Genomic DNA, 25,678 nt, shown 5'->3' on the forward strand with positions numbered 1-25,678 from the left:
TTTGCTGAATACTAACGGCGCGTGTCAAAGGTGAAAAGCAGCAAGGTGAGACGAGGAGTCACTAACAAGTGCTTGCGTGCCTGATAGTCATGCTGAATAAGTTCTGCTTTGCACGTTCAGTGTATGAAAACCAAGTGAGTTGTGGCGGAATCACAGAACAGTGCACGGTTACAGCTCAGTTACAAGTGTTGCTGAATTTTTCACCCTTGTGTAAAGATGGATACCTTATATATGACACATATATATACCACATCATACATAATCATCATTCTAATCCTCAAACCAATGTGATATTTGTGTTCCTATGTGAGTGACCTAGACCTAGACAGACCTAGTGGGAGACACAGTTTCAGGAACATACCCATACAACAGCAGCTACCAGATTTAAAAAGACTTAGCTTTTAGCTAACTTGCAGTTAAATCAATGGGCGGAATGCATGGTTCAGTTGCAACTTATACTTTTATGATGTCATATTGAAGCATTTTATGGCCTCTCTACACATTGCATGACAAACGACATGCGACATAGATCTAATAAACTTTGGTACGACATTTAAAGTTTGATGCGTACAAATTGTATGATGACCATTCACTGAATCGCAGGCGGTCGCAGGTTGCGAAGTACGTCAACATGCAAGGGAGGAAGACGTGGATGTGGGGGTGAGAGTTTGCAGCAGCTGTCACACTGTGAGATCATCCTAAATATCTCGGCTTATCTTTGGTTGCAAGACGCTGACAATGGCCGTTGTGGAACCTGTCTTACAGTGCGATGTAGGACCACTGTTTTAGAGCCAAGACCAAAGATATCGCCACAATTCTCCAACGACGCTTGTCTTTCATCTGCGACAGCCCAAAATCTCACAGTATAAACTGGCTATTAGTGCTTAAGTTGACAGTGGAAGGTTTTCGGCACATCAGCATTGGCTTTATGTTTGACCCTTAAGCAACTGTTCTCTTTGGAGCCTCGCATTTAAGATAGGCTGACACACACAATTCAATTCAGATTTTTTTCAATTATTTAATTTAGCAATCAAAGACATTTCGTTTAGGAAATGCATTTCTTGTAAATTGCACATACAATTAAAAGGATAAGTAAAAAAAAATGTGGGTCTAAGAAGCTAACTTTTGGAGCCAGCCTCAAGTGGCAAATTAAGGTACTGCAGCTTTTGACCTTACTTGAATTAAACCCATTGTATCTTAAGTCAATGGCCATTTTTTCAGTTTTAAAGACACAATCTTGGCCTAAGGATCTGACTTTTAATTTGACTTCTTACACTGCAGTTGTAATAACTCAAGAAAGGAAAACTGCAAAAATAACGAGGTGGAAGAGAAACAGAGAAATCGTCAATGACTGGTGAAAAGAGGAGGGTTATTTAGCTGTCTCCCAAACTAAAGAAACCTCTGCCAGATTTGGAACTAGCGTACACACACACACAAACCTCAAAGCACCTGCCAACGCATGGAAGAGGAAAAATGTGACTAATTACATCTCTTTCCAAGCCATTGAAAGAGCAAATACCAAAGAAGAGACATGCATATTCATAACAGGGCACAGCGGGATTGACTTGGCTGTTGAAAATCATCCAGAATGAGATTGTGAAGCGAGGCGAGAGAGAGGAGGCTTTTGACACAACAAATTGAGGATTATTAGAGAGACAGACAGAGACACGGACATGGACCAACAGTCAGATTCAAAGGAAGCAGCGTGAGCGACGCACAGCAAGCCTCCTGAAAAGCTGCATGTCTGAGGGATGACGGTACACTTTTAAGATCACACATCAGCACTTGATTTTGGTTTAATAGGCTGTGCAGTCGTGAAACTTTGTCACCGTAATGAAAGCAGTGAAACTGGTGCCCTGCTGTTAAAGGACTAAAGTATGGAACATTGACTTATTTGTTCATTTCTTTTTTTAACTTCTGTGTGGGTTCACTTACTGTAAGCTGAGTCATTAATTACACCTTTGTTACGCCTCTCTAAAAAAACATATATTTAATAAATCATTCAGTAATAACAACAATAACAATGGAGCTTTTTAAAATAAATTATAGGTATTGTGCAATATTGTTGTCATTTATTGAGTTACGCAACATGTCGGACTGAAAGGAAAACACAGATTAAATGATGTCTATTGTTAACGTTGTTATGCCACAAATGACTACCATAGACATTGTCCAGATCAGGTGAAACTATAGTGCATTTACTAAATTCTGCACAGCCTGTCCTCTCACAGAAAACCTTAACCTGAAATTTGCACGCTTGAAATTGGAACATGAGTGCATATTTCTCAGCCCACGTCCAGCTATTAAAAAGCTAAAAAAAAGTCTTGCTAAAACTATGTTGTTTTCAACATTAAACATCTAAATCATCATCACAGACAAGATAAAAAAGCAGAGTCTGCTTGAGATTCTGCTTGTACCGTTTTTCATTTATGTACATTTGATATCCTGAATCAAAGAATTATATTAAGTAATATAAAAAATATTATATGATGATATTACTTACTTGCATGTACATTAAATCAGTTCAATACATGTTTAAATATATATGAAAGTACAACTTTTGAGCATATGTTCTGTTTTGTAATCTTATTAGGATTAAGATTAAGAATTACTTTATTAATCCCAGTGGGGAAATTAAGTTACTTATTCATATTACATGAAAATACATTTACCTACTTTTAAAGACTGACCCTCACAATCATGTTTCAAACTACTAAACAAGGTAGCAAGACACATCCAAGAGTAGAAGGGATACCATTCTTTGCATGTGCAAGCAAATAATTAAACTGGGTATAATCTCAGGAAATTAGCATGCAGATTAAATATGGATTATAAATAATGATCTTCATCCATCACCTTGGTGACTATTAGTATTCTTAATCAGGAAGATGCCATCATTGCCATCTTCTAAAACAAAATAGTATAATGTCTCTGATGGTGTATTTAGGGTTGCCATTTTAGAGAAAAATAAATAAATAAAGGGTTAATATAAGAAACGTCCTGCACATTACAGGCTGGAAATAGCAGCGTGTTCATGGTTAAGACTTCCATCTTTAATGATTCCATCCAATTAGACCATGGCTTAGCTTATATAATATTACACACATGCATATGTTGAAGATGGATGCTGCAAAGAAAATGTCATTTTCATCACTTAATCTGTTCAAAATTAATGTTTATAATCCTGTAAGAAATGGGTAGGTGCAGCTGTTATGTAAAAATGTTTTATTTTCACAACACCTCCAACACATCCGAAATCCCTTCATTTAATGTTCAAAGGCTAGAAAATGCAGCATCACTCTCAGCATTCCTGCATTCACGTATGCAGAAATAACACATGAAAGAATATGGAAACAGATTATATTCTGAAAATTAGGAAATACCTATATATAAATATATATGTTTTTCCTTTTTCGTTTTTTTGTTTTTTTCCTCAGGCTTGCAAGATGTCCTGCCAGAGTTCCTGCGTGGGCGATTCGTGGAGGCAGCCCTCAGCTATGTGGCGTGCAACTCAGAGGGCGAGCTGCTCTGCCGCGACAATGACTGCTGGTGCCGGTGTTCTCCCCGCTTCCCAGAATGCAACTGTCCTTTCGCTGACATCAAGGTCATGGAGGAGAACCTGGAGAAAAGCAAAGAGGCCTGGAACAGCTTCAACCAAGAGTTCATGGAATCAGGTACAGATTTACAGTTGATTCTGCTGATTATCTTGATATCTAATATCAAACGTGGCTTGATGCATGCAAGATTATTCCTTGATGCACAGAATAGTTTAGAAATGGAGTCTGGTAACTTGGCTAGCTTGGAAGGCCAAGCTTGCTAAGGCTAACCATAAAATACCTCAAACAATGCAGCTGGACGTGTTGCATACATTTCCTTGGTTCCAGTTTCAGATGAGGCATCTGGCATGTTGATGATTTATCGCTGCAAGCTGGATACAGTGTATTTTTTCACACTTACAGTGTGTACCTGTAAAGTGTTTTGACAATGTTTATAATCACTCATGAATTGTCCTGACAGACAGATGATGAGCGATAATCTACCTGCGCAGGACCTCATCGTTACATTTATTCACAAGGACACATATTATATGACACGCTGATGAACGCAGCTGCAGAATGAAGCATAGATATAAAAATATGTATAAAGGAATATGTATAACTACATGGCAAAGCAAAGACACAGTTTGAGTCAGTTTTGTCCTGCAGTGCTTGCCGTAGTTAAGAGTGCAGAGTTTGCTTGCATTTAGTTGCTTATGTTTCTTTTTTGCAAAACACAGGATACTAAACAGTGTGTATATACCTTCAGGTTTATCATTTGCAATCTCTTAGACATATCAAGACATATTATTAGGTTAGTTGTAAATATACTATAGTGTATATGCTTGCGTTCGTGTAAGAGAACCTATGGTGGCCTCATCTTCAATATAATTCCTGTCCTGAGCCGGTGTTTGCTTTTGTTGGACAACAGACATAAGCCATGTTTGCTAGCTACTGGTCTCAGATTTTACACTGCAAAAAAATGTGCTACCCAGTTTTAAATTGTAATTATGAGGTGCCCAAATTAGCATCATCTCGATGGCTTTTAAAAATGATCTTATTCTTGAGATGACAGATTTATACTTTTTGTATATATATATATGTATATATATATATATATATATATATATATATATATATATATATATATATATATATATATATATATATATTAAGGAGCTAATAACATTAAAAAAGAAATGATCCTGTAAAGGCTCATGTTATTGAATTCTCCCACAATCTTTACCTTCCCTACCATATTTTAGCCTTGAGTAGTAGTAGGATAAGCAGGAATACAAGTCTAAGCTAAACTTTCCTCCTAATAGTGAAAGTTAATATAAGAGACTTTTAAAAGAAAAATTATAAAAGACTTCCTGCCCTTTTCAGAGATAACTCTACAGCTGTGTGACTCATTTCTGTTGAACTAAGCCGCCTTTGAAAGTAGATAATTTAAAAAAGAAAAGAAAAAAGTTTAATGGTAATTCAATATTCATTATTGAAAAAAAAAAATAAATACAAAATATTACTTGGTGGAACTCAACCTGTTTTCATGTTAACTTTTGAAATGAGTCCTAATGTAGTGATATAATAAGTCAGCACTGGGAAAGTTGCGTCTTTGAGTGCCGAACCACGGCGACAGAAGCCACATCAGGTGTGTGCAGTCTCACTTCTTGTTAAATCGATTTTCAGCAAGCCGGGCTGCTTTATGAAAACTATTCATCACAGACAGCGAGACACAGGTGTGTGATGTAATGGCCGCAATGATGCAGAACGAGTCGGGCATCACTCCCTAAATTGGCTAAAGTTCCCTCTCTCTCTCTCTCTCTCTCCCACTCTTTTCTTTACTACATCTCAACACATTGCAGCTCACTTCTTAATAACTTGGAGGGTGTAGGCAGGATTTAATTGGAGACAGGTTTCTGGCAGCTTTTCTTAAACTTTGCAAACATGTTGTGTTTCCCTGCTGAGTTCAGGTGTGTGTGTGTGTGTGTGTGTGTGTGTGTGCTGCCGTTTATGTGGAAATTGCTCGGTGAGTGACATTACGGAGGTAAACAGTATTTCTGTGCATTCACTTAGCCTCATTTTGTCAGCACCTGACTTTGCAAAGTTGCCTTTTTTTTCTCCTCGCTGCATATTAAATTCTTTATAAAGATGCACTGACACGATGTTGAAAGGAGAGGAGGAAGACGTGTAATTGCCGGGCTTTTCTTGTTCCGCTGACATTATGGTTTTTGTCAGCAGCTTAACTTTGTGTTGTTTGTATATAAAAAGAATGAGGCCTTTAGTACTGTTGCGTGTTTGAGTTTAAAAATATCACAGCGGCTCCTTCTTCTCTCTCTCTCTCTCTCTCACACACACACACAAGCATTCATTGTACCAGGCCAGGGGGCGTCCCTGTATTCAGGGGAGGGTCATCAAAGTTTTATCTAATATAAGGGAACACACAAAACCCACTTACACGTTAACAACCTTACAGCTGCCCCACACGAGGCAAATTGAAAATGAAAAATGAATGTGGGAAGATGAGAGGAGGGTAATCTGCACAGCAAATATCGTATGACTTTCAGAGCTTTTGGCTTTCATTGTTCGTCCCTTCTTCTTTCTCTGTATTTCTATCTGCCCTTCTCCTACATCTTTGTCACACTCACGGTGCCTTTGCTTTTGCTTCTGGGGTTGCCTTGGAAGTTGGGCCGGATCTCATGTGCTGGGTTCGGCTGATAAATTTATTGTGGCGAGAGGAAAACAACAGGGAGAGGAGGGTGTGTGTGATAGTCAGAGAGACAGAAAGAGGACAGAGAAGAGACTAAACAAGTCGTGTGTGTGTGTGACAGAAAAGAGGAAAATAACATCCTGAAACGGATGCTGCTAAAGCCAAAAAACACACATTTAAACAAATCACAAGAGCTCTCCTCAAAGATTTTTTTCTTTTCTTGCTGGATGGATCTCACTTGCAGGTTTCGTGACAAAAGATGTCCCGGTAAGGTGTGAATATGTAGCGTCTGGAACATCACACCTTTGCGTTTGTGAAATTGGAAACCTCAGGCAGCTCCTGGGCTCAGCACTGATACCTTGTTTTGTACAGTGTGTTTCCAACATTTCAAAGCATTCAAAGTGTGTGTCGTTGGGCCTTGATTGACATCTGATAAAAGAGAACAACCTTATGGATGGTACCCACAGATGGACTAGTTGCAGACTTAGAGGCAATATGAAAGAGTAGAGTCTTGATCTACTAGGATATAAACAGGCTTACTTCAGCTGCCCGCCGTCACGGACCTTGATAGACTGTTCATCATAAGGGTTTTTTTGGACCGCTCATGGACTGACCCGTCACCCAGGACCTATTTGTCTTGGGAGACCCTGCTGGGGTCATTAAGCCCCTGACAACATAGCTCCTAGGATCATCCGGGTTCAAGGAGGAGACTTCTGCTGTAATGTTGCTTATTTTTTTACATTGTCAGCCTCATGTGGCCATTCAAGGAACTGCATTTTCCCCCACTTCAGTGTTGTCTCATTTTTTGGGATGCAAGAGGTGGATGTACCTAATTTAAGTCCAGTTTTGGTCTGAATTCTGGAAAGAAAAAAAACTAGCAAGATTTGAATGTAGCATCTACTCAGGGCTTGGCCCAAACTATCCCTCTCCCATCAAGAAAACGTTTAAAGTCAACAAATCCTCATGTCTCATTCAGCAATGAGAAAACACCTCATATTGTCATTAGAAATGTTTAAATAAAAACATTATGTGCACTCACCAGCATTACCCTGCTGTACCAATATCAGATATAGGATTAAATATCTGGTTTGAGAGCCCATACTTATTATTATTGTTTTGCTGTTACAGTGTGAAAGCTAGACAAATCAGTGGCGTAATTTAAGAAAAAAAACTCAAATGCTGCTCATATAGGAGGAAAAGTGTTGTTTTTGGTGGAATAAATGGTAAATCTACAGCATGCACTGTAAATCAAGGGACTATGACCACCACTCAAGCAGATTTTTCCTTAAAGTATGCACTAGGTGAGTCACATTAAGTTAAAAATGAAAACAAAATGATTCATTTAGCGCTTTAGCATGGCCCATTACTCCACCCGGTCATCACTAAAAGCAATCAGCAGCATTCCAGTGACCTGTGCTCAAGTCCTCATCCCCATCTCTGGAACACTGACTTCAGAAGATAATTAACTAAACTGAGCCAACACAGGCGACACAACACTACACTGACTCACAGGTTGAAGTGCCAACTTACCGACAGAGCCAGTCTTATAATGGAATTCTGAGAGGGGTTGACAATTAGCATATCAATAGCATGTTCCAACCAACAGACAACCTTTTAAAGTTTCATCTGTTGTGAAATTACCACAGATGATGTGAGGTCTGTCAGCTCATGGGCCACAGTACATGTTGCACAGAGTGAGGAAAGGGTAACGAATGAGGTCACTCACACATGAAACATAAGATGCAGCTTCTTGGTAATTAAGATTCAAATCCCTGCTCCGAGGGTGGGCAGGGAGACCGTGTTAACTCCCCACTGAGAGGACGACTGAGGGAAAAAAAAGGAAAATTATTAGTGTAAGAGCGAGCCTTTCATTTCCTGCTGTATTCAGTTCATGTCGGTCAGAAGACTGACTGATGCATTAAATGTGAAGCATTAAACACGACAGTGTGCAGGAGCACTGGGTCATCGCTTTATTGTGCTCCAAAGAAGCAAGAAAAAATTCCATGTGCTGTTTAGATCTGAACATTGTAGTGTTGTACAGTGTGATGCTATTTGGGCGGCCAGGGTAGTGGAATTATTTGTTTCAAACAACTGCCTTAGCTTACAGTGATACTACACATTAGCAACGTAAATGTGCTAAGCTAAGCTCCTAATATTGACTATACTAGACTATGCTATCATCCGGCCGATAACAGCTGACCTGCAGTCTGCTAAGCCCAACCAAAAAGGGTGGAAGTGGGTGGACTTTACCTTCTGTCATTAAATTGCGTCTCTCTGTAATTTATGTTCGAAACCATGCCTTTTATTTTGAAAATCGTTGGATTCTGAGGTTCTCTGTCATGAGTGCCTGCTCGTTAGATGAACAGTAAAACTCTCCCAGAGGAAGGATGATGAGGGGCAAAAAATTCATATGATCGTTTAACTATTGTCACCATTGTGAGGAGCTGTCGTAGCCATCATTAAAGCAGTCAGAGTGTTAATTGGATCTGCTGCACTTGCTGTGACACAATAGCGAATGTTAATGTCAGGTGAGAAAACAGGTTGGTAATTTGGCCATTAGGCTTGCTAGTGAGAACAAATCAGCATCGTATTGATGGAACTACTACTAAGTTTTAACTCGTAACGGCCAAGTCTCCAACTGAGACCTTCTCTGTTTTAAGTGTACATAAGCAGAGGAGGACAACCGGGGACACCTGTAACTTCTGTCATAACACAAGCACAATAGTTATATTCACTACGGTTGTTAGACACTATTAGAGTATGAAAACACTTTACGAGAAGATATTCATCCTGTAGTGCCGTATGCCATTCCCCTTCAAGTCTTTTATCACTCAACAGTTCTTGCATCGGTTTCAAATTAAAAGAGATTTTTCACATTTCATTGAATTCTAAAGGAGAGAACTCCCATTCTCTGTACATCCTGAATTTATATATAGTGTTCTTCGTTTTGATTGGACACATCTAGTGCAGCTGGATCTAAGAATCATCCTTGGCAATCGTGATCGTTCTTGACCAATCAGAATTCGTCAGCAGACTTAGCTCCCATTACACTACCATTACGGTAATGGTAATGCCCAAACTTCATAGTCATAGTAAGATTTGTACTACATTTGCTCCTTTCTAATGATCTATTGAGCACTTTTATTGTGACACTCCTATGTAACATGCGTTTTTTTATTACCATATTATTTAATATTCTCTTTGACTTATCCAAAACACTTGAGTGGCATTGCAGCAGTAAATTAACCCCAGTACGTATGCTAAAATAAAGATTAAACACAGTCTCCTTTGCTTTATGCTTCTCTTGCCGGGCGGTGCAACTGACTGACTAACAGCAATATTTATCTATCATCTTCTTGTACTAAATAAATCCTAATTATAAATCTTTATCTCAGTACACATCTTGTAATGCTTTCTTCACCTTTCTGGACTTGGCAACATATCGCTCCTCTTGTTAATTTGCAGTACAGCACAGCTCGTCTAATTGTCTCTCTTCCTCCATTATGTTAATGAAAAAGCATCCCTGCAAGCTAACAACAGTCGGTTTGATACTTGGTTCCACCTACAAATAGTCCTGGCATGGTTTCCTGCTCAGGCGCTATCAGGAACCAACTGCTTTGAATCTCTGCCCGTTTCCGCTTTTTATTGCCGTCATAAAGCACGCTGTCTCGGGGTGTAGATGTGTAGCACACGCACTTCCTGGATTTGTCAAAAACAACAAAACGAGGAAGGGATTTAGTCCCAGAGATGGATTTCTTTCTGCCGATGGTTTTTGGCAATGCTTCCTCCACCTTCTCATTGCATTTGCCTCATTTATTTAACAGGAGGAACACTATTCTTTTTTTTTTTCTACCAGGAAACCATATCTGTCTTCTGGCATGCTTTTATTGTTAACGCAGTGTATTTATGTTAAAAAAAGAGTACTGTACACTGGATTAAGGGGTTACATTAAGCTGTTTTTATTTTAATTCCAGACAGTCAGACAATAGTCAGACACAAAAACAGCAGCTTCAACTCTAAAACTAGGCATAAGTGGATGTTGGATTATAGAAAGGTCCTTAAATGCACCATGTGATCTGCAGTTCCATCTGAAAATATAATCGTAGTTGTGTTTTTCATGTTTTTTTTTTTAAAGTGTTTTACTTTGTTATAGTTTTGATTCTCACAAAACAAACACATTCAATCATTTATTCTCCTCTGATTCGTTCCATAAAACCTTCATTGAATGGGTTGCCTTCAACTAGTCGTGATGTAAATCAGCCACAGAGCTGTGAAAGATTAAGTGTCTTCTATTGCTGGGCTTTGAGAGACTGAAAAGATCACAAATGAATACTGGCTTTTTACCACTAAAAAAAAAAAAAAAATATCCAGATGAATTAAAAGCTTTTTTTTAATATATAAATTGAAAGGATGTACTGAATTGGAACATAATTTAATTTCCGGGAGGTTAGCCATTATTATAAAAGCCTTTAGGGTAGAAATTGAGTCATTCATTCAGAAAAACTGGGACTATAGTGTTCAACTTCTTTCTTTGTTGTCTTCAAATACCATCATCTGGTGGGATTAACCATTTTGTGATCCAGTGTCTTGATGTCGTGCATCATGACATTGCATCAGTTTTTTTTAGTATTGATGGACAAAAAGCCAAAACACGTCCTTTTATTTTGAAAAAGGTTAGTAACAAGAAATAAGGATGGCTAATGTTGACATTTTTAACCTGACCTAGTGTCAAACACTCTGGCGCACGCACACTCAGATATCGACAGCTCTGACCCAACACAGAACTTGACCCAAAAAGCTGATTTAGCGAGCAAGTGTGAGAGCAGCTTATCCTGCCCATCACACTTATAGAGGCGCCAGTAGCTTTAGCCAACTGTGGCAAATGTGCCTTTTTTATTGTTATGTGTTCTGCTTATGGCACTGGCTGGAAAGTCAGTCAGTGTGACCCAGACCTGCAGGAAAGACAAGCACAGCACAGGAATACTGAAATAATAGAGGAAGCATTTCTCATTTCAAGTGCTATAGCATTACATAAAACAACTTTTCACACATAACCTCGGTTAAAATCCCGAGACCCAAGTCCAGATATTATCAGATGTGTCCCTTTTTATATATATGCAGCTCACAGTGGGAGGCTGTATGTGCAAGTGGCTGCCTCAGGTAAAGAGCCTTCATTGCAGAGGAGGAAAACATGTGGGGAATAATGGCTGTTTATGACCACAATACTGAAACTACATGTATTGTTTCAGTATTATATGTATCCACAATATCATTAAAGGCCTGGCAGCAAACAAACTGTGCATTTCACCATCAACATCACCACTACTTGTAACCTTTTTGCTGCACAGACTGTTACCTGCTGCACTCACACATCAGATGTACATACACATTACCCGCACTTATTACTAGGGAGCCAGTGGGTTAAAGAGCGGTTAATGTTCGAGTGCACCACATGTGTGAGAGGGGGCTATAAAAGTATATCTCCCCTTGAGCAGTAGCCTAAAAACCTGGAATTACCTGATGCTTATGTGAACTGGGGATGAGAATATGTAGGAGACAGCTAGGTTAAGCTGCCCCTGCCTGAAGACCGTGTACAGGATAAAGTGAAAGAAGGAATGGCTATTTACTATAAACTACCATTAAACATGGAAGTGGGTCATGACTCCAAATACTGCATTGTATACTTAAAAACTAAAAGTCTGAGACCCTGTTTACACATAGCTGGGTATTTTGAAAAACAAATATTTCCTTCCCTTATTTCCTACACATCATCGTTTTCAAAAAAGTTTCCGTTTACATTAACCCGCATAAATACGCTCCCAAGAGCTGTCATGACTATGCCAGGGCTGTGGGTGGCAGTGTAGGCAGAAGGAGAAAGCCGTGCAAGCCAATCAGAAGCCTTATCGATGCAGTCTGGCTCTTTTGTTAGAAGTTGTTCCAAAATTGCTGAACCTGGAGACCTAACATGTCTCTGCTCCTCTACATAGTAAGAGGAGCTGTATCTGCAAATGCAAACACATAAAAAGTGCGTACACCAACAGAATTGCAAACGCTACCCGGAATGTTTCCAATACTAGTCAGCAGCCAGCAGACGCGCAGAAGGCCGCAAGCTCCTTTTTTTCTCAATTTTTGATGAAAAGTCTGCTTATGTGTAAATGAAAGGCACAAACGAAGGTAATAGTCTCCGCTTTTTAAAAGCTCAGTGGTAGAGCAGGGTTGTCCAATAACCGGAAGGTTGGTGGTTTGATCCCAACTCCTCCCTAGTCATTGTTGTGTGTCCTTGGACAAGATACTTTAACCGTACTGCCTCCAGTGTACTCACTGGTGTGGCGTGCCTTGCTGGTCATTGTATGACACTGCTTGGCAGCAGCCTTAAAAACAATTTCCCTTTGTGATTATTAAAGTATCAAAAAATAAAAAGAAATAAAAAAATGTGTTCTTATTAGGCTCTTATTATACATCCCCTTGTGTTTTACTTCCTCTGTGTTGCTGCCAGTGTTGATTACCTGTCCTGCCCTGATTGTGTTCACCTGTGTCTGGTTGTCTTTGTCTACTAAAGTCCTGTGCTCTCTTTGTCTTTGTCTGGTCTTTGTATTCTGGATCCTAGTCTAAGTCTTTTTGGTTTCCTGTGGTTTCGCTGTCTGTGTTCCTGTCTGTAGCTTTGTGAGTACTTCAGTTTTGAGTATTAGTTTAGTGTTTTTGTTCCTTAGTATTTTTGTACCTTTGTTTCATCACTGCTCACCTTAGTTTTCGACCCGTGGCTTAATAAATGAGCTTAAAGTTTCTTAACTACAATCATTTAAGGAACTGCAGTTTTTGGCACTCTGGCCACTTGGTATTTACAAATCTAACAGTTCCAAACCAGTATTTTCACTCTTTATTGCCTTTGCGTTTTGGGTTACTTTGTAAATGTAGCATCGGCCTAGTCTGAACGTACATATGTCATTTTTATCATCTGTACCTTAAGCCAACCCATGGTACCTTCATCCGCAAAACTGCGAGGCCAACCACGTTATAGCGAGGTTGCTGCATCTGTTGTCTGTTTATATAGTGCAGACAAAGTTTCTATTTGATCTCTTTTGTGGTATTTGCCTTTGTATCTGCAATTAGAGGAGGATTCCTAATGTTTCCGTCATTTCCTGACCTTTCCTTTGAGCAACACTCAAAGGGCCAACATTTACAGTTTGACTCCAGAAATATTAAAAATCCCAGTCCCGCAGAGAGTTGAAGTGGTATTTTCTCTGCACATTTATTCTCCCTAGAGGCTGAACCTTGTTCGAATGACAGCCTTTGCAGTCTACATGTGCAGATGCTTCACTATCTCTTTAAGCGTCTAAAAGCCAGATGCTCTGCTGTTTATCTGCCACAGCTAATTAGACGTGCGCGTATAAAAGTAGCATATTTTAGAAGAACATAATTGCACTGTGTTTTGTTCTTTGGTTTGTACTGTTCATCTGTGGAACAAACACACCTCCTGAGATCTTCCATTTAAATGGCCATGTGTTGTTGTGTTGTTTTGTTTTGCTAATGTTGGCTTTGATTATTGTGGATTTGAAGTTTGTTCAGACCAGTGTGATCCCAGTCCGGCACTCAGCCAGCCAGCCAGTCAATCAGTTCAGATACCAGCTTCTTGTTTCCTGTGTTTCTTCTGCCTCTCTGGCTCACTTGCTGCGACCCCTCTTGTTTCATATAAAAGTCCTGGTAAACAGAAAGCAGCTACTGGTCACTGTTGGAGTGCTACAATAGCTACCAGCGGGGAAGTAAAAACATTTAAATGGCCTGTTGGATGGTGGGGTGAAAAGTGTGTGGAGTGTGTGGAGTGTGTGTGTGTGTGTGTGTGTGTATGTGTGTGTTTCTTTTTATAGAGACAAGCTGCTACCAGTCACCAGAACAGCATGAAGAGATAACTAAAGTTTGTCCAGATAATTAAGATGCTGTGTGTATCGCACATCTCCGCTGCATGTATGGGTGTGTTAGAACAATTAATAGGATGGTTGGTTGGTGTAGGTTTGTGACCTACTGGTATACAGCCATGAAATATGCAGTTCTTTGCTGTAATTATGCAGAAAGTTTGAGGACAATGTGGTATTTTTGTTTTAGATAATTGAACGTTATAAGTTAGTGCTGGACCATATTGACCTGGCTCTCAAGGAATGTATCAACTGAGGAGTTTTACCAGCAACACAACAGTCTGCAAATGATTCAGAGCAAACCATTCTAGGACAGTTCATCACGAGAGTGCCTGCAAGACAGTCCTCTATGATTATGAGTGAAGTGTCTGCTCCTTGGATGTGTTACATCAAAATGCTAGGGATCTGTCAGGTGTGCCTAATGGTGCAGTTCTATGTTCAAAAACCTCTAAATTCTAAAAATTAAACTATATCTACTGTTTGAACCTATTTTTATTAAAACATGTTAAAATAATAACTATAGTTCTTAATACCCAAATGAAACGTGTTGGTTAAGTAACATTCATGATGGGTCAGGAAGCATTGAAAAGTAACCAACTGTCTATGGGCAACATGAACCCCAGCCACCTGTGTAAGAACCAATTAGCGACTTCTTATTTGAGTGTAGCAACCTGGTGTTTTCACATATCTCATGCATTTGTGTGGCTTCTGGTTCCGGATCTAGTTATAAGTGTGATTTTTATTCGTATTGCTCTGCTGAGGTGGAGTCTGTTTTTATTGGGGCTTTAATGGTGACGTATGGTGCAGCTACAATGAGCAATAGAGTGCAGTGTGGTACTCGTGATGGGCAGAAAAGTGTAGTGTGAGATGTTACACGTTTTTGACCATGTAGTTAACAACATGTGAGTGAAAAATGTGAGGAATATATGTTTGAATATATATGATTGGGGTTAATGCATAATCTGGATTGTTGCAGCGGATTAAAATAAAACTTTGTTCTCGGACCTGCACAGCTTTGTTATGACTCAAACAAGGACACGCATCAGAAGATTCCCACCTATGCTAAGTGGCCAGGTGTGGTACAATACGGCCACTACAACCTGGAAGAGTAAAGTTGCAGAAACCATCCACCTCCTTATATATGTTTTTCATATGTGAGAGGATGAGTGATAATCAACTAAATGTGTTCTTTTGTGTGTGAGGGTGTGAGGTAGGTTCTGAGACATTGTAACCATGGAAGAGTGGTAGAGACTTAATCATTGGAAGCAGAGTCTTTAACTGTGATGAAAACCTCTGTTTGGTGGATCATGATGCTTTATGATGGAAGCTGATATAAGGAGTCCACAATAATGATGGCTGTCGACCTAGGACTGGTGGATGTGTGCTGATCCTGGCAATCATTATAAATTAGCACTCACATTTAAGAATGTCCAAAAAAGCCATTAAGGATGTAACAAAGGAGGTAATGATATGCTTTCTTTAGCAGCTAGGTGTTTTTGGCCTCAGCAGTGTTTTAACTTGCAGATGAGTTTCCAATGTAATAAAACCTTTTTTGGTTATTTAAAAAACCTTCAATTGTATTTAAATGTAAATACTCTGAATAATGTTGTCCACGATTTTTATATATATATGTAGCACTTATATATAGCAACTTTTGGCTTGTGAATAAAACAGCAAGCTAACTACATTAAGTTACCGATACACATTTCAGATGATTAGGATTCAGATCTGTTCGTCTCAGGTTTAAAAACACCTCCAGTCTGCTGGAAAAGATCAGCATCATTGAAAACTGACCCAGAATTATGTATTTTCACTATTAAAACTTTCATTTAGTTGACTCTTCACTGTTCGACTTCACTTGTCAGGAGCTGACCTTGCCTCGTCAGCCTTATTTAAAAAAAAAAAAAAAATTAAAACACTCAAGACAAAGAGCAGAAAGTGGGCGGTCGCTTTTTTGTGCCTGTGTGTTGTGGAGGGAAAGGATGATCTCCCAAAAGACTTGACTGCTGGCAGCGTTGGACCAACGCAGATTTCTGTGGAGGTGGGCAGCGACAGAGGATTATACTGAAACATGCAAGGCGAAGAGAGAGAGAGTGACAGACACAGTTTGGTTTTTGACAGCAACAAAAAAGAGCCTGGGGCAAATAGGATAGGACAAAAGCAAGGGGGAAAAAAGCAACAGATCTGCTCATCAGTGATTGTGCAGTACGGTCTTCTCCTCCCTTACCAGGCTTATAAACAGCCCAAGGGCACCAGCCCCAAGCTGACAAATAGGCAAGCAGTGACAGTTCATCTCAGGACTTTGCTCCAGGTGAGAGGAGGTGATGCTGCCGCTCCTCAAGGCATAACCTAGTAGCTATTAATCCTTCCAACATGTGTAGAGAATAAAAATGATGAGATGGAAAAAGGGGGGGTGTGGGGGGGTGGGAGTAAATCAAAGAAGAGAGGCAAAGGAGGAGATTAGAGGGAGGGGAGGCAAGGAGGATTTCCACTGTAAAAAAAGTATTAATCAACCTACAGGAACAGGAGCAGTATGAGAAGTAAAGGAAAGAAAAAACAGGAAATGGAGGGATGAGGCAAGTCGTGTGATTTTTTATTTTTTATTTTTTTACTCTCAGTATCTCAGATTTTCCTTCAGGTTTGTGACGGAGCTGCACTCTCTGATGTGCTTTAAATCAAGCAGCAGGGAGAGTTTTTCACAGCAAGAGACCAGACGAGACTCTCTGCTGTAGGGGACACACACACACACATACACACACACACACACCTTTTTACCAGCATTCGTAATCTCTACTCCTCCCCAAGTCTTGAGGAAAAACTCCCTCCCTTCCAGAAGATATAGATAAGCACAGAAAGAAGTGGTGTCATCGTTCTTTAGGCGAGGGGGGGGGGAGTCCCTGTAATGAACACTTTCTTATCGCTGTACTCCCACCTCGCCTTCCTGGAGACGACCTCCGTGAAGCGTAACTAAGGCGGTGGTGTAGAGGTGATATGGGGATACATCATTTACCAGGTAACCACCACCGCACAGGGGGACTTTAAATGACGCGACACTGAAATCTCCCACCGTCACACCGAGGAATGAATGGTTCCAACCAGCACAGTCAGACTGAGATTTAAGCCAATGGAGAGTTCGTCATGAGGGTGCTAATTGGTAAACATGCACCCTGAACTTGACAAGGGAGCTTGTTTCATACCGCCCAGGGACAGTGATACAGTTAATTGAGGATTTAGCACATACTCAAGAGAATACACACAAACACTGATAACAGGATTTCTGCTGTAAAATGTATTTGGATGTAATAGTACATTTAGTATAACATCAACACATTTGAAAGTGTGTTTGTAATTTTAATAGAAATACAATATTAAAGTGTTTTTAGATAAATATTCTTTGTGCCAACCAGAATTCCTAATACAATAATACACATGGCATAATAATAACAATAACTTTATTTATATAGCACTTGCTAGCACATGCCTTTATCTTGGTAGTTAGCAACAAGCTAACTAGCAAGATAAAGTTAGTTCGGCAGTCAACTTTAAAACAAAGAATATGAGTCATCTGTGGAAGCTATAAAATGCTAAAAACATCAGCCAATCCTACGAGGCAGCTGTGCGTATAGTTGGCTGGTTGTCACTCTCTTCCTGCTCTGCGCGCACCAGAGAGGTACGTGCATGATGGCCGAAGTCACAGACTGGTTGGGAGGCGTGGCTTCGGGGTGAGCTCCGAGAGAAAGGGGAGCAGTTCTAACCAAACAGTTAGAACTGATGAAGCTGCTTGGATGAGCAGCGAAACGTCTTCAAGAAAACTCTACAAGTCCAGACGCCTTGCTTCAATCTTCTAAGATCTAGGTAGTTTTAAGTAGACTGTGAAATAAATAACATGCAAACTAATGTTTTTGATGCAGCTTTGTTAGGTGCCTCGATAGCCCCACTAGTTTACCCACTTGAGACAAAAAAAATCTAATTTTTAAAATTGAACCAGGCTGTAAAAATATTTATTTCTGCAGTAACATAGTTTAACATGAGAGTCTATGGGGATTCACTCACTTTACACGCCAGGCCCTAGAGGTTGTTGTGTGAACTAGATTTTTTAATGAGCTGAAACACAAATAAATATGTTGGTGTGTCCAAACATACAAACAAACACTTCAGCATTGACTTCACGTTTAAGCTCTGCTTCCTGTCTCTCTTCATCGATAACTATCAAAGACATAAAAGGCCACAACAGTAACTTGTAAAAATAGATCACCAGTTAAATATTCCCTTATCTTAAGATAACAAGCTTCTTATCTCATTATCTAGTTCTTTTTTTCTTGATATTTTGTCACATAATCTTGAGATATCAAAGCTTATTATATTGTGATAACTTAATTCATCTCAGTATCTTGACATAACAGAGAAAACAAAAGTCATTTTATCGAGTTAAGTTATTTTGATTTAACAATAAAAAGCAAAACAATTCTCAATTTCTCTCATTGTAATGTGGAGGTGTGCATGCACGTGCCCCAGTTAACTGACATGTATACATTCATCAGCCGATCAGGCTTTAATTGGACAACTAGGGGCTGGTTAATCTCTCTCTTTGATCACTATGAAACAGTATTGTTTAAATGATCTTAATCAAAGAAACAAAAACTACAAATTGATGCCTGATGTGCTGTCCAATGTATGAATATAATGCTGCCATTTTCCGTACATCCACCATCGGAGCGAATGGATAACTGACATTTCTTTTCAGATGTGACTGTTGGTGTGTGTGACACTGTCAAGCTGTTCACCTTGTAAAAGTTCATTCCAGGGAGGATGAACTTTACAGGCTCTGAAAAGAGAGAGAGAGCGAGAGAAAGCAGGAGCAGCTCGTTAATGAGCAGCTCATTAACTGGAAGGCCTTCTGCGTGGCCGTATGCAGCTGTGACTCACACTAACACGAAAAAAAAAAAAAACAAGTACACAAGATGCACACACGCATACATGCTGTGATGACATTTGATAGGCTGTGCGTCTAATTGAGTCTCCGGAGAGTCGCAATGGTACTTGGCACTGGGAGGGCCTTGGTTCAGCCGGTCTGGCCAGCAGCTGGTTAAAAAAAAAACACACAGCTTTTAGAAAATAAGTCCTTGATTCAGCCAGTACATCATGAGATATCAGAATATGATCTATTTAGTAAAGACCACAGTTTTGATTGACAAATGATTGTAAACAATCCAACACATTTTTAACTCCTTACATACTTCAGGATATTGTAACAAAAAATTTTGATTGATTGATTGCACATAAACATATGTCTAATATGGTTAATTTAGCAATCAAAAGATGGTAAATAAATATGACCACACAGTCAGATCACATTGCAGGGCTGTGCAGTTTATCACTAGTTGTTTCAGTCAGTGGTGTGTGGTCTCTTCCATAAAGACAGTTAGCCTCAGTCACTCTAAAAGCAGATTTCATTAATGAGGTGGCTGATTCTTTAACGTTTCTATGTGTTTACATCAGCCAGCACCTCAGCAGACCCCAGTCTTTATGATTGGACGATCACTTTGATATTCGCACCAAATAACAAGGAATATTTATAGCACCTTATCGCTCAACTGACATCTTATCGGCACGGGACCAAATTTCATAAATTCATGTGCTCTTCATTAGGATTGTTAATTATTTCTCCCTGTGTGTAAGGTTAAGAGTGGGAGGTGAGGGAAAAAGTCTTACTTCTGTTCTTTAGTACAAGTTTACCGGCGCTAACGCTTGCCAAATCCCTTACAGCAATCTCTATCTCGCTCATTCTCTCAGCCAGTCTCTTTTAATCTGTCTCTCCTCCTCCCGACCCCTCCGGCCCCTGCAGGGAACAAAATAATTCCCATTGCTTCAATACAGAGAGCTCAGTGCTGTCTAAGCCTCTTGCAAACGGTACCTTACCCATACTGTGCCCTGGGCAACACTGATATCTTGCAGGAGAAGCTGAAACACTCCTTCGAACTGAAAGAGCTAAGATGTATAGCTCACTACGTGCTCTCCATTGTGTTCTCACCTGTAATTGCTGACACACTCACCATAGGACACCATCTGCTAGTGCAGCCTGGAGAAAATAAACCTACTTTGATCAATACATAGAGGCAAAATATGGCATCTCAGCAGAGTGGGCGTACATTTACGCTATCAACACTTTAATCAAGGGTTTATGTTACATTTGCTGCAGTGATGTAAGTCTTTTACATAGCTGCAATGTGTGTTTCTAGAATTCCTTTGTACATGAGGGATGCATCTCAGCCTCATTATCAAACCACAATATAGAGGTTGATGAAAAAAAAAACAATAAAAATCGCAAACCTAAAAAGGAGTGGGATTACACTTTGTTCAAAGACATAACAGTTTCAAAGCACAGCTTGTAAGAATCACAAGGTGAACACTCCCAAATATGGAAGATAAAATGTCTTTCTTAAGGCTGAATGAATTACTTCATCCAGTTTATATTTAATAAGGAAGTTCAGGGAGCTACTGATGCTCCAGAGAAGGAAGGACATGAGAGGAACGCAACAATTCAAACATATTATACATCAATTCATTGACTATGTTGGTTAATTTTGCTACTTTAGTTGCTTTCAGTTAAGATATGTTGATGTGAATAGAACAAGAACAAGAATAGAAAATAAATAAAAAATAACAGAAGAAGTAAAAAGACTAGACTTCAGGAAGTATGTGGAACACAGGCAATGATCATCCGTCTGCTGCTCTCAGTCTAAAAAATGCTCTATAGCCTGTTCCCATTTCATCCATTGACCTTGCCACTTACCTTACTGCTGCTGAATCATGTTGGGATTTGAGTGTTCAGGTTCCAAGGCCCTCCTAACAAAGACTCACCAGGGACACGCTGAGAAATTTTCCTGTCAGTATTTTCCAATTTAATAACAAAAAACCATTGTACTGTCATTAGTTCAATGCCACTTACCTCTTCTTTTACTCATGACAAGTTAAAAATTACATTACATACATACTTTTGTTATCCTCATGTGTTGAATTGGAAATTCAAAAAAAAAACAATTTGGAAATTCAACACATGAGGATAACAAAAGTATGTCCACATAAATGCGGCAGCAACTACTACTCTACTACTATAATGTTTTTTGACTTTTTGAATGGTTGTCCCTCTTTTAGGGGGAAGTCCACAACTGGTCAACTGAGCAGTAAGAGTACAGTCACATGATTTTACTTTCAAAAAAGCGTGATTTATGCACACAAAATTTTATTTGAACTACAAAGAATGAATGAAGAATGACCCAGACTAGCAAACAAACAGGCTGTTAACAGGGGTCAACAACCCATTTTACTCAAAATAAGGTGAAAGAAATAAAACAGCAACTCAACAAACAGACCAGATCATATATACCTATGCTGTCAGAATGGCTAGTCTGGTCCAGGTCTCGCCCATGAATCCAGCTCCATCATTCTCAGACCAGTAAGTAATGATAACTCAGAAACAAAGAAAAGATGTTAAGTATAATTAGAAAAGGCATTTCCTGAAGGAAATGCAAGTTTGATTGCTGCAGCTGAAGCATTGCTTTGAATGCTGATGTGACGTATTACTCTCAATTGCTGGAGAATCTGAAATCTGAATTTAATTTGCTGAAACATGGTTAAGAATTTGAAAAGATGAAGCTCTTATTTTGAAAAGCAGAAAATCTTAATAGGAGGAGATACATTTGGCAGATGACCCTCATTGAAGAGCTCTCTCATAGACTTCAATGTTAAATGGCTTTTGAATTTTTATTAATATTTTGAAAACGAAACATATTTGAACAAATCCGAATACAAGTTTAATAGCCCTCGAAGATCTGAACAGAATGATGTGTCAATGGTTTGTGTAGCTGAAAGCATGTGGAACTAGTTACATGTCAAACTTGAAGGTGGTTTTGAAGGCTCCTCCATAGACCCCCATGTTAAAAATGACAAAGAAATTGCTTAATATTTAAAAAACTATAATTTTTTTGAAAAAAACTTGAAGAAAAATCCAGAATGTCCTCTATGAGATGAACATTTTGCTAGTTGAATGGCTGAAATCGGTCAATGTATGCTGAAGATACACTGCGCCAAAAACTTATGGAATAATAAGAAAGAAGAAGATAGAAGAAAGAGGGTGAAGAACAAGAGTTTGATTGCCTAGCAGCAATCAAACTAACTAACGAACTAATTCGCTGTCAACAAAACTAAGTTCCAGTTCACAGTATGTGCCACACTCCTTCAGAAAATTGGAGTATCTAGGTCTCACTACAGACCTCCAGGCCAGGAAATTATTCTCTTCACCAATTTCAATTTTGATTATTGGCTTGAGATGAAAAGCTTGAATAAAATTCATCATGTGAAATCAAAATGGAAATGTATCAAATTTAATGAAAAAAATCATCCAACAGTTCCACACATCAACCTCATAAGGGTGCTACTCTAGGTGGAAAGGTGGAAGTGTTCGCTGTGAATGTGAATACCACTCAACTAGCTAAATGTACTAGATGAATGTCAAAATCGTGGGAATTCATCTATTAAGCACCACACACACAAAAAAATATTTTGGTGCACAAAAAAAATCAGTTTTGAAAGAAGACCTTAAAAATGAAAGCAGGGTCTCTGGCTCGTATCTAATAATAAAATAATAACACATGTTAAGTAGCTTCAGTGTAAAGCACTGCTGCCCTTTCACCTTCCTAGATAGCCCTACTTGTACATTTGATTTCATAACCTTCACACATAAAGGAACACTGTGATAATGCCGAAGGTATAAAAACACAAACACAAGCGCTGCCATAACTTGGGATCATTTGCAGCTTGAGCGGGTGCACCGTTAAAACCCATCTGTCCTCCGACAAATGCAGCACAGGCCCATCTGGGCTCCTTTTTTTGCTATCTGAGACTTTGGGAGTATTCAAGGTTAATGCCCCCCTTATTAGGCACAGCCATCAGACCCAGACTGCAATGGCTCCCCCCCCTTAATGTATGAGGTGTGCATGTTAAAGAATACCTAACACTGATTAAGCAGAGGTTTGCCATGGTGCATCTGTCCTCCATTTATCCTTTATTAATAAAAGGAAGGTGCTGCGGGCCTATCTCGTGTGCTGACAAGTGGAACCACTTACAGTAAAATGGTTTCTTCTCTTTAAAACAACTGACAGAAGTTGTTATAGTCCCTTTAAGGAAACACAGTCAAAACGTAATTGAAATTCACTGATGTAAAAAAAGTTAATTGATGACTCTGGCCGTATAGCATGTATTGTTAGGTTGTGATGGAAGATCAAATGAAGCCATAGAGAGCACAGAGGAATAAGTGGAGTGGTAGATGAGCTAGAAGACCTGGTCAGTCTGTGTCTCTGCCCTCACCTATGGTCATGAAGAAGGACATTGGGAATACAGAAAGGACAACCCTTTGTAAGGTTTCCGGGTTACTCTTGAGTAAAAAAATAATGTAATTGGTCGAAGCTCATAGTAGAGTCTCTGCTCCTCCATACTGAGGGGAGTGGAGGAGCTGTACTAGGCACAGCCATCTGGACAGGGCCATGGGGGCTGACCCAGGAGGGATTACATCATCCATCTGGTCTGGAAGAAGCTGGGGATCCCCCACGATGAGCTGCAGGATGTTGGTGGAGACTGGGAGGTCCGGGTGTCTCTGATGCCCCTGTTACAACTGCAGCACTTTTGGACTTAGCAAACTCGACTGCTGCAGTTAATAGAGTACTTAAAAGCAGTCACAGGCACTTGGTATAGCTTGAATTATGAAGGATCCAGTGAGTGACTAGAGAAAATAATGCCACGGGGCTTTCTGTAATATAGTTGTTATACTGATAATATGTTGAAGAAACGATTTTTTCAACAGAAGTCTTACCTGACAGCAATCCCCCATAGCCTTCATCCAAATACCCATCAATTTTTTCCCTGTAGCATTAAGATATAATACCTATCATTAGATAATAGCTCAATTATGATGGATGGGAGGAGGAAGTGATCCAATAACATTCTCCCATTCTCTAACAGCTGCTGTTAAAATGTCCTTGAGTAACCTCCTGCTGGTCAAATGGGGCAGTTCAGCGGTTAACTCGCCTAAGACCATGCTTTCCCAGACAGCTCCGAAATGTGTGTAACCGTGCAAGTGTGAAGCAGAACATTGTCAAAAAGAGCATAAGTGTGTGCTGTCAGACTTTTAAAGATAAACATGAAAAAAAAAGAATGATTGAGAGGTTTTCCCCTCCAGGTAGAAGCAGCTTGAAAATAGCCTGGTGGATATTAATGTTCGCCTAAATCCATTATCTACTTCTGACCTTTCGGCGGGAGAGAGGGAAGGTAGTTCATCTTCAAACAGCTATGCTAAAGGCTCAAAGGCCCCCCAACGTGTTTGTTTCTGGTGGGGACAGACTAATTTCAATGTGAGGAAAAAAATATCTCAAAGTAAGAAAAAAGGGGCAGTGGTTTTCTCGTCTGCATGTTGCTGCACAACAGGATTTTAAACAGACACATTAATTATGTAAATTAGGCCTATAGCAATTTGAACATCCAATTTTAAATCGATCTCTGAACTTTGAACTTTGTCAACAATATTTTTGGGGGGTCCCCTTTGGATCAGATTCAAATGCAGACTTTACTCGGGTTTAGTTTATTCTGGAAGTTACAGGGAGGCTCGTTATAAAGCAACTGCGATTAGCATGAAGAAGCCTAAAAGCAAGACGTGTTGTCCTAAGAGGTCCATCATGGCAACATGGCCTGAGGTCATTGCCTTGAATTGACTAGAGAGAACATACTACAACATACTACAGAGTCTGATAAAGATACACAAGTCTCAATTGTCTTAGCACCAACTTTCATTGTACCATTTAGGCTATATGCTTGTCCTTCAGCAACAATGCAACATAGTCTTTGTGTCGACCATTGGAACATTCTGGCCATATGCATTAAAAAAAACACAAGATTGACATCATGATTTGAATCTGGTCTTTTATAATGATCTGGTCTTTCACCTGCTTCTGTTCCAGAATACCATTTACACTGAAAACAGATGACGAAGTTCTACAGTTGGCCTCCTAAGTCATGCTGATCATACATGCTGTGTTGCGTTAAATTTTGTGCAACAGTTCACAGTACATGTATATGACTACCCTGTCTGCATCAACTTGTTGTAATACATAAATATAATTCCTTAACAAACACATGCTATAATCAGCTTGTTAAACCCATAAAGTTACCATGCTGGCTGGTATAATTCCCTCTTTAGGTCTCACACATCCCACCTTCAAGTGTTTTCATATCAATCGGTCTTTGTTGTCCTCTTTAGAGATTTAGGTTTTTATATTTCCTTACCAACCTTGAACGAGAAGGAAAATGGCGCTCCAAGTTGAGATTGATCTTCTTTATGACTTAGCAGAGGCTGAAGGTATGACACTGAAGCTGTTTTCTATGTTACAATCACCCACAAGAGTCCAACAAGCACACACTGCTGTTAGCATTGGGTTATGCCTGTGCACATATTGGAGTCCCAAACAGCAATG

At 39.5% G+C, this 25,678-nt stretch overlaps 1 protein-coding gene across 2 annotated transcripts in view; it reads left to right on the forward strand.

Moving 5' to 3' along the window:
- brinp2 (bone morphogenetic protein/retinoic acid inducible neural-specific 2) overlaps window positions 1-25,678 on the forward strand; it is a 186,222-nt gene that overhangs the window by 146,886 nt on the left and 13,658 nt on the right. For both annotated transcript variants that reach the window (XM_028427310.1, XM_028427309.1), the window contains one exon: window positions 3,438-3,674. In XM_028427310.1, coding sequence (XP_028283111.1) covers window positions 3,438-3,674 — 237 coding nt within the window. The remainder of the gene's footprint in view (window positions 1-3,437; window positions 3,675-25,678) is intronic.

Source organism: Parambassis ranga, chromosome 17 (assembly GCF_900634625.1).
Source record: "Parambassis ranga chromosome 17, fParRan2.1, whole genome shotgun sequence".
Taxonomy (NCBI): Eukaryota; Metazoa; Chordata; class Actinopteri; family Ambassidae; genus Parambassis; species Parambassis ranga.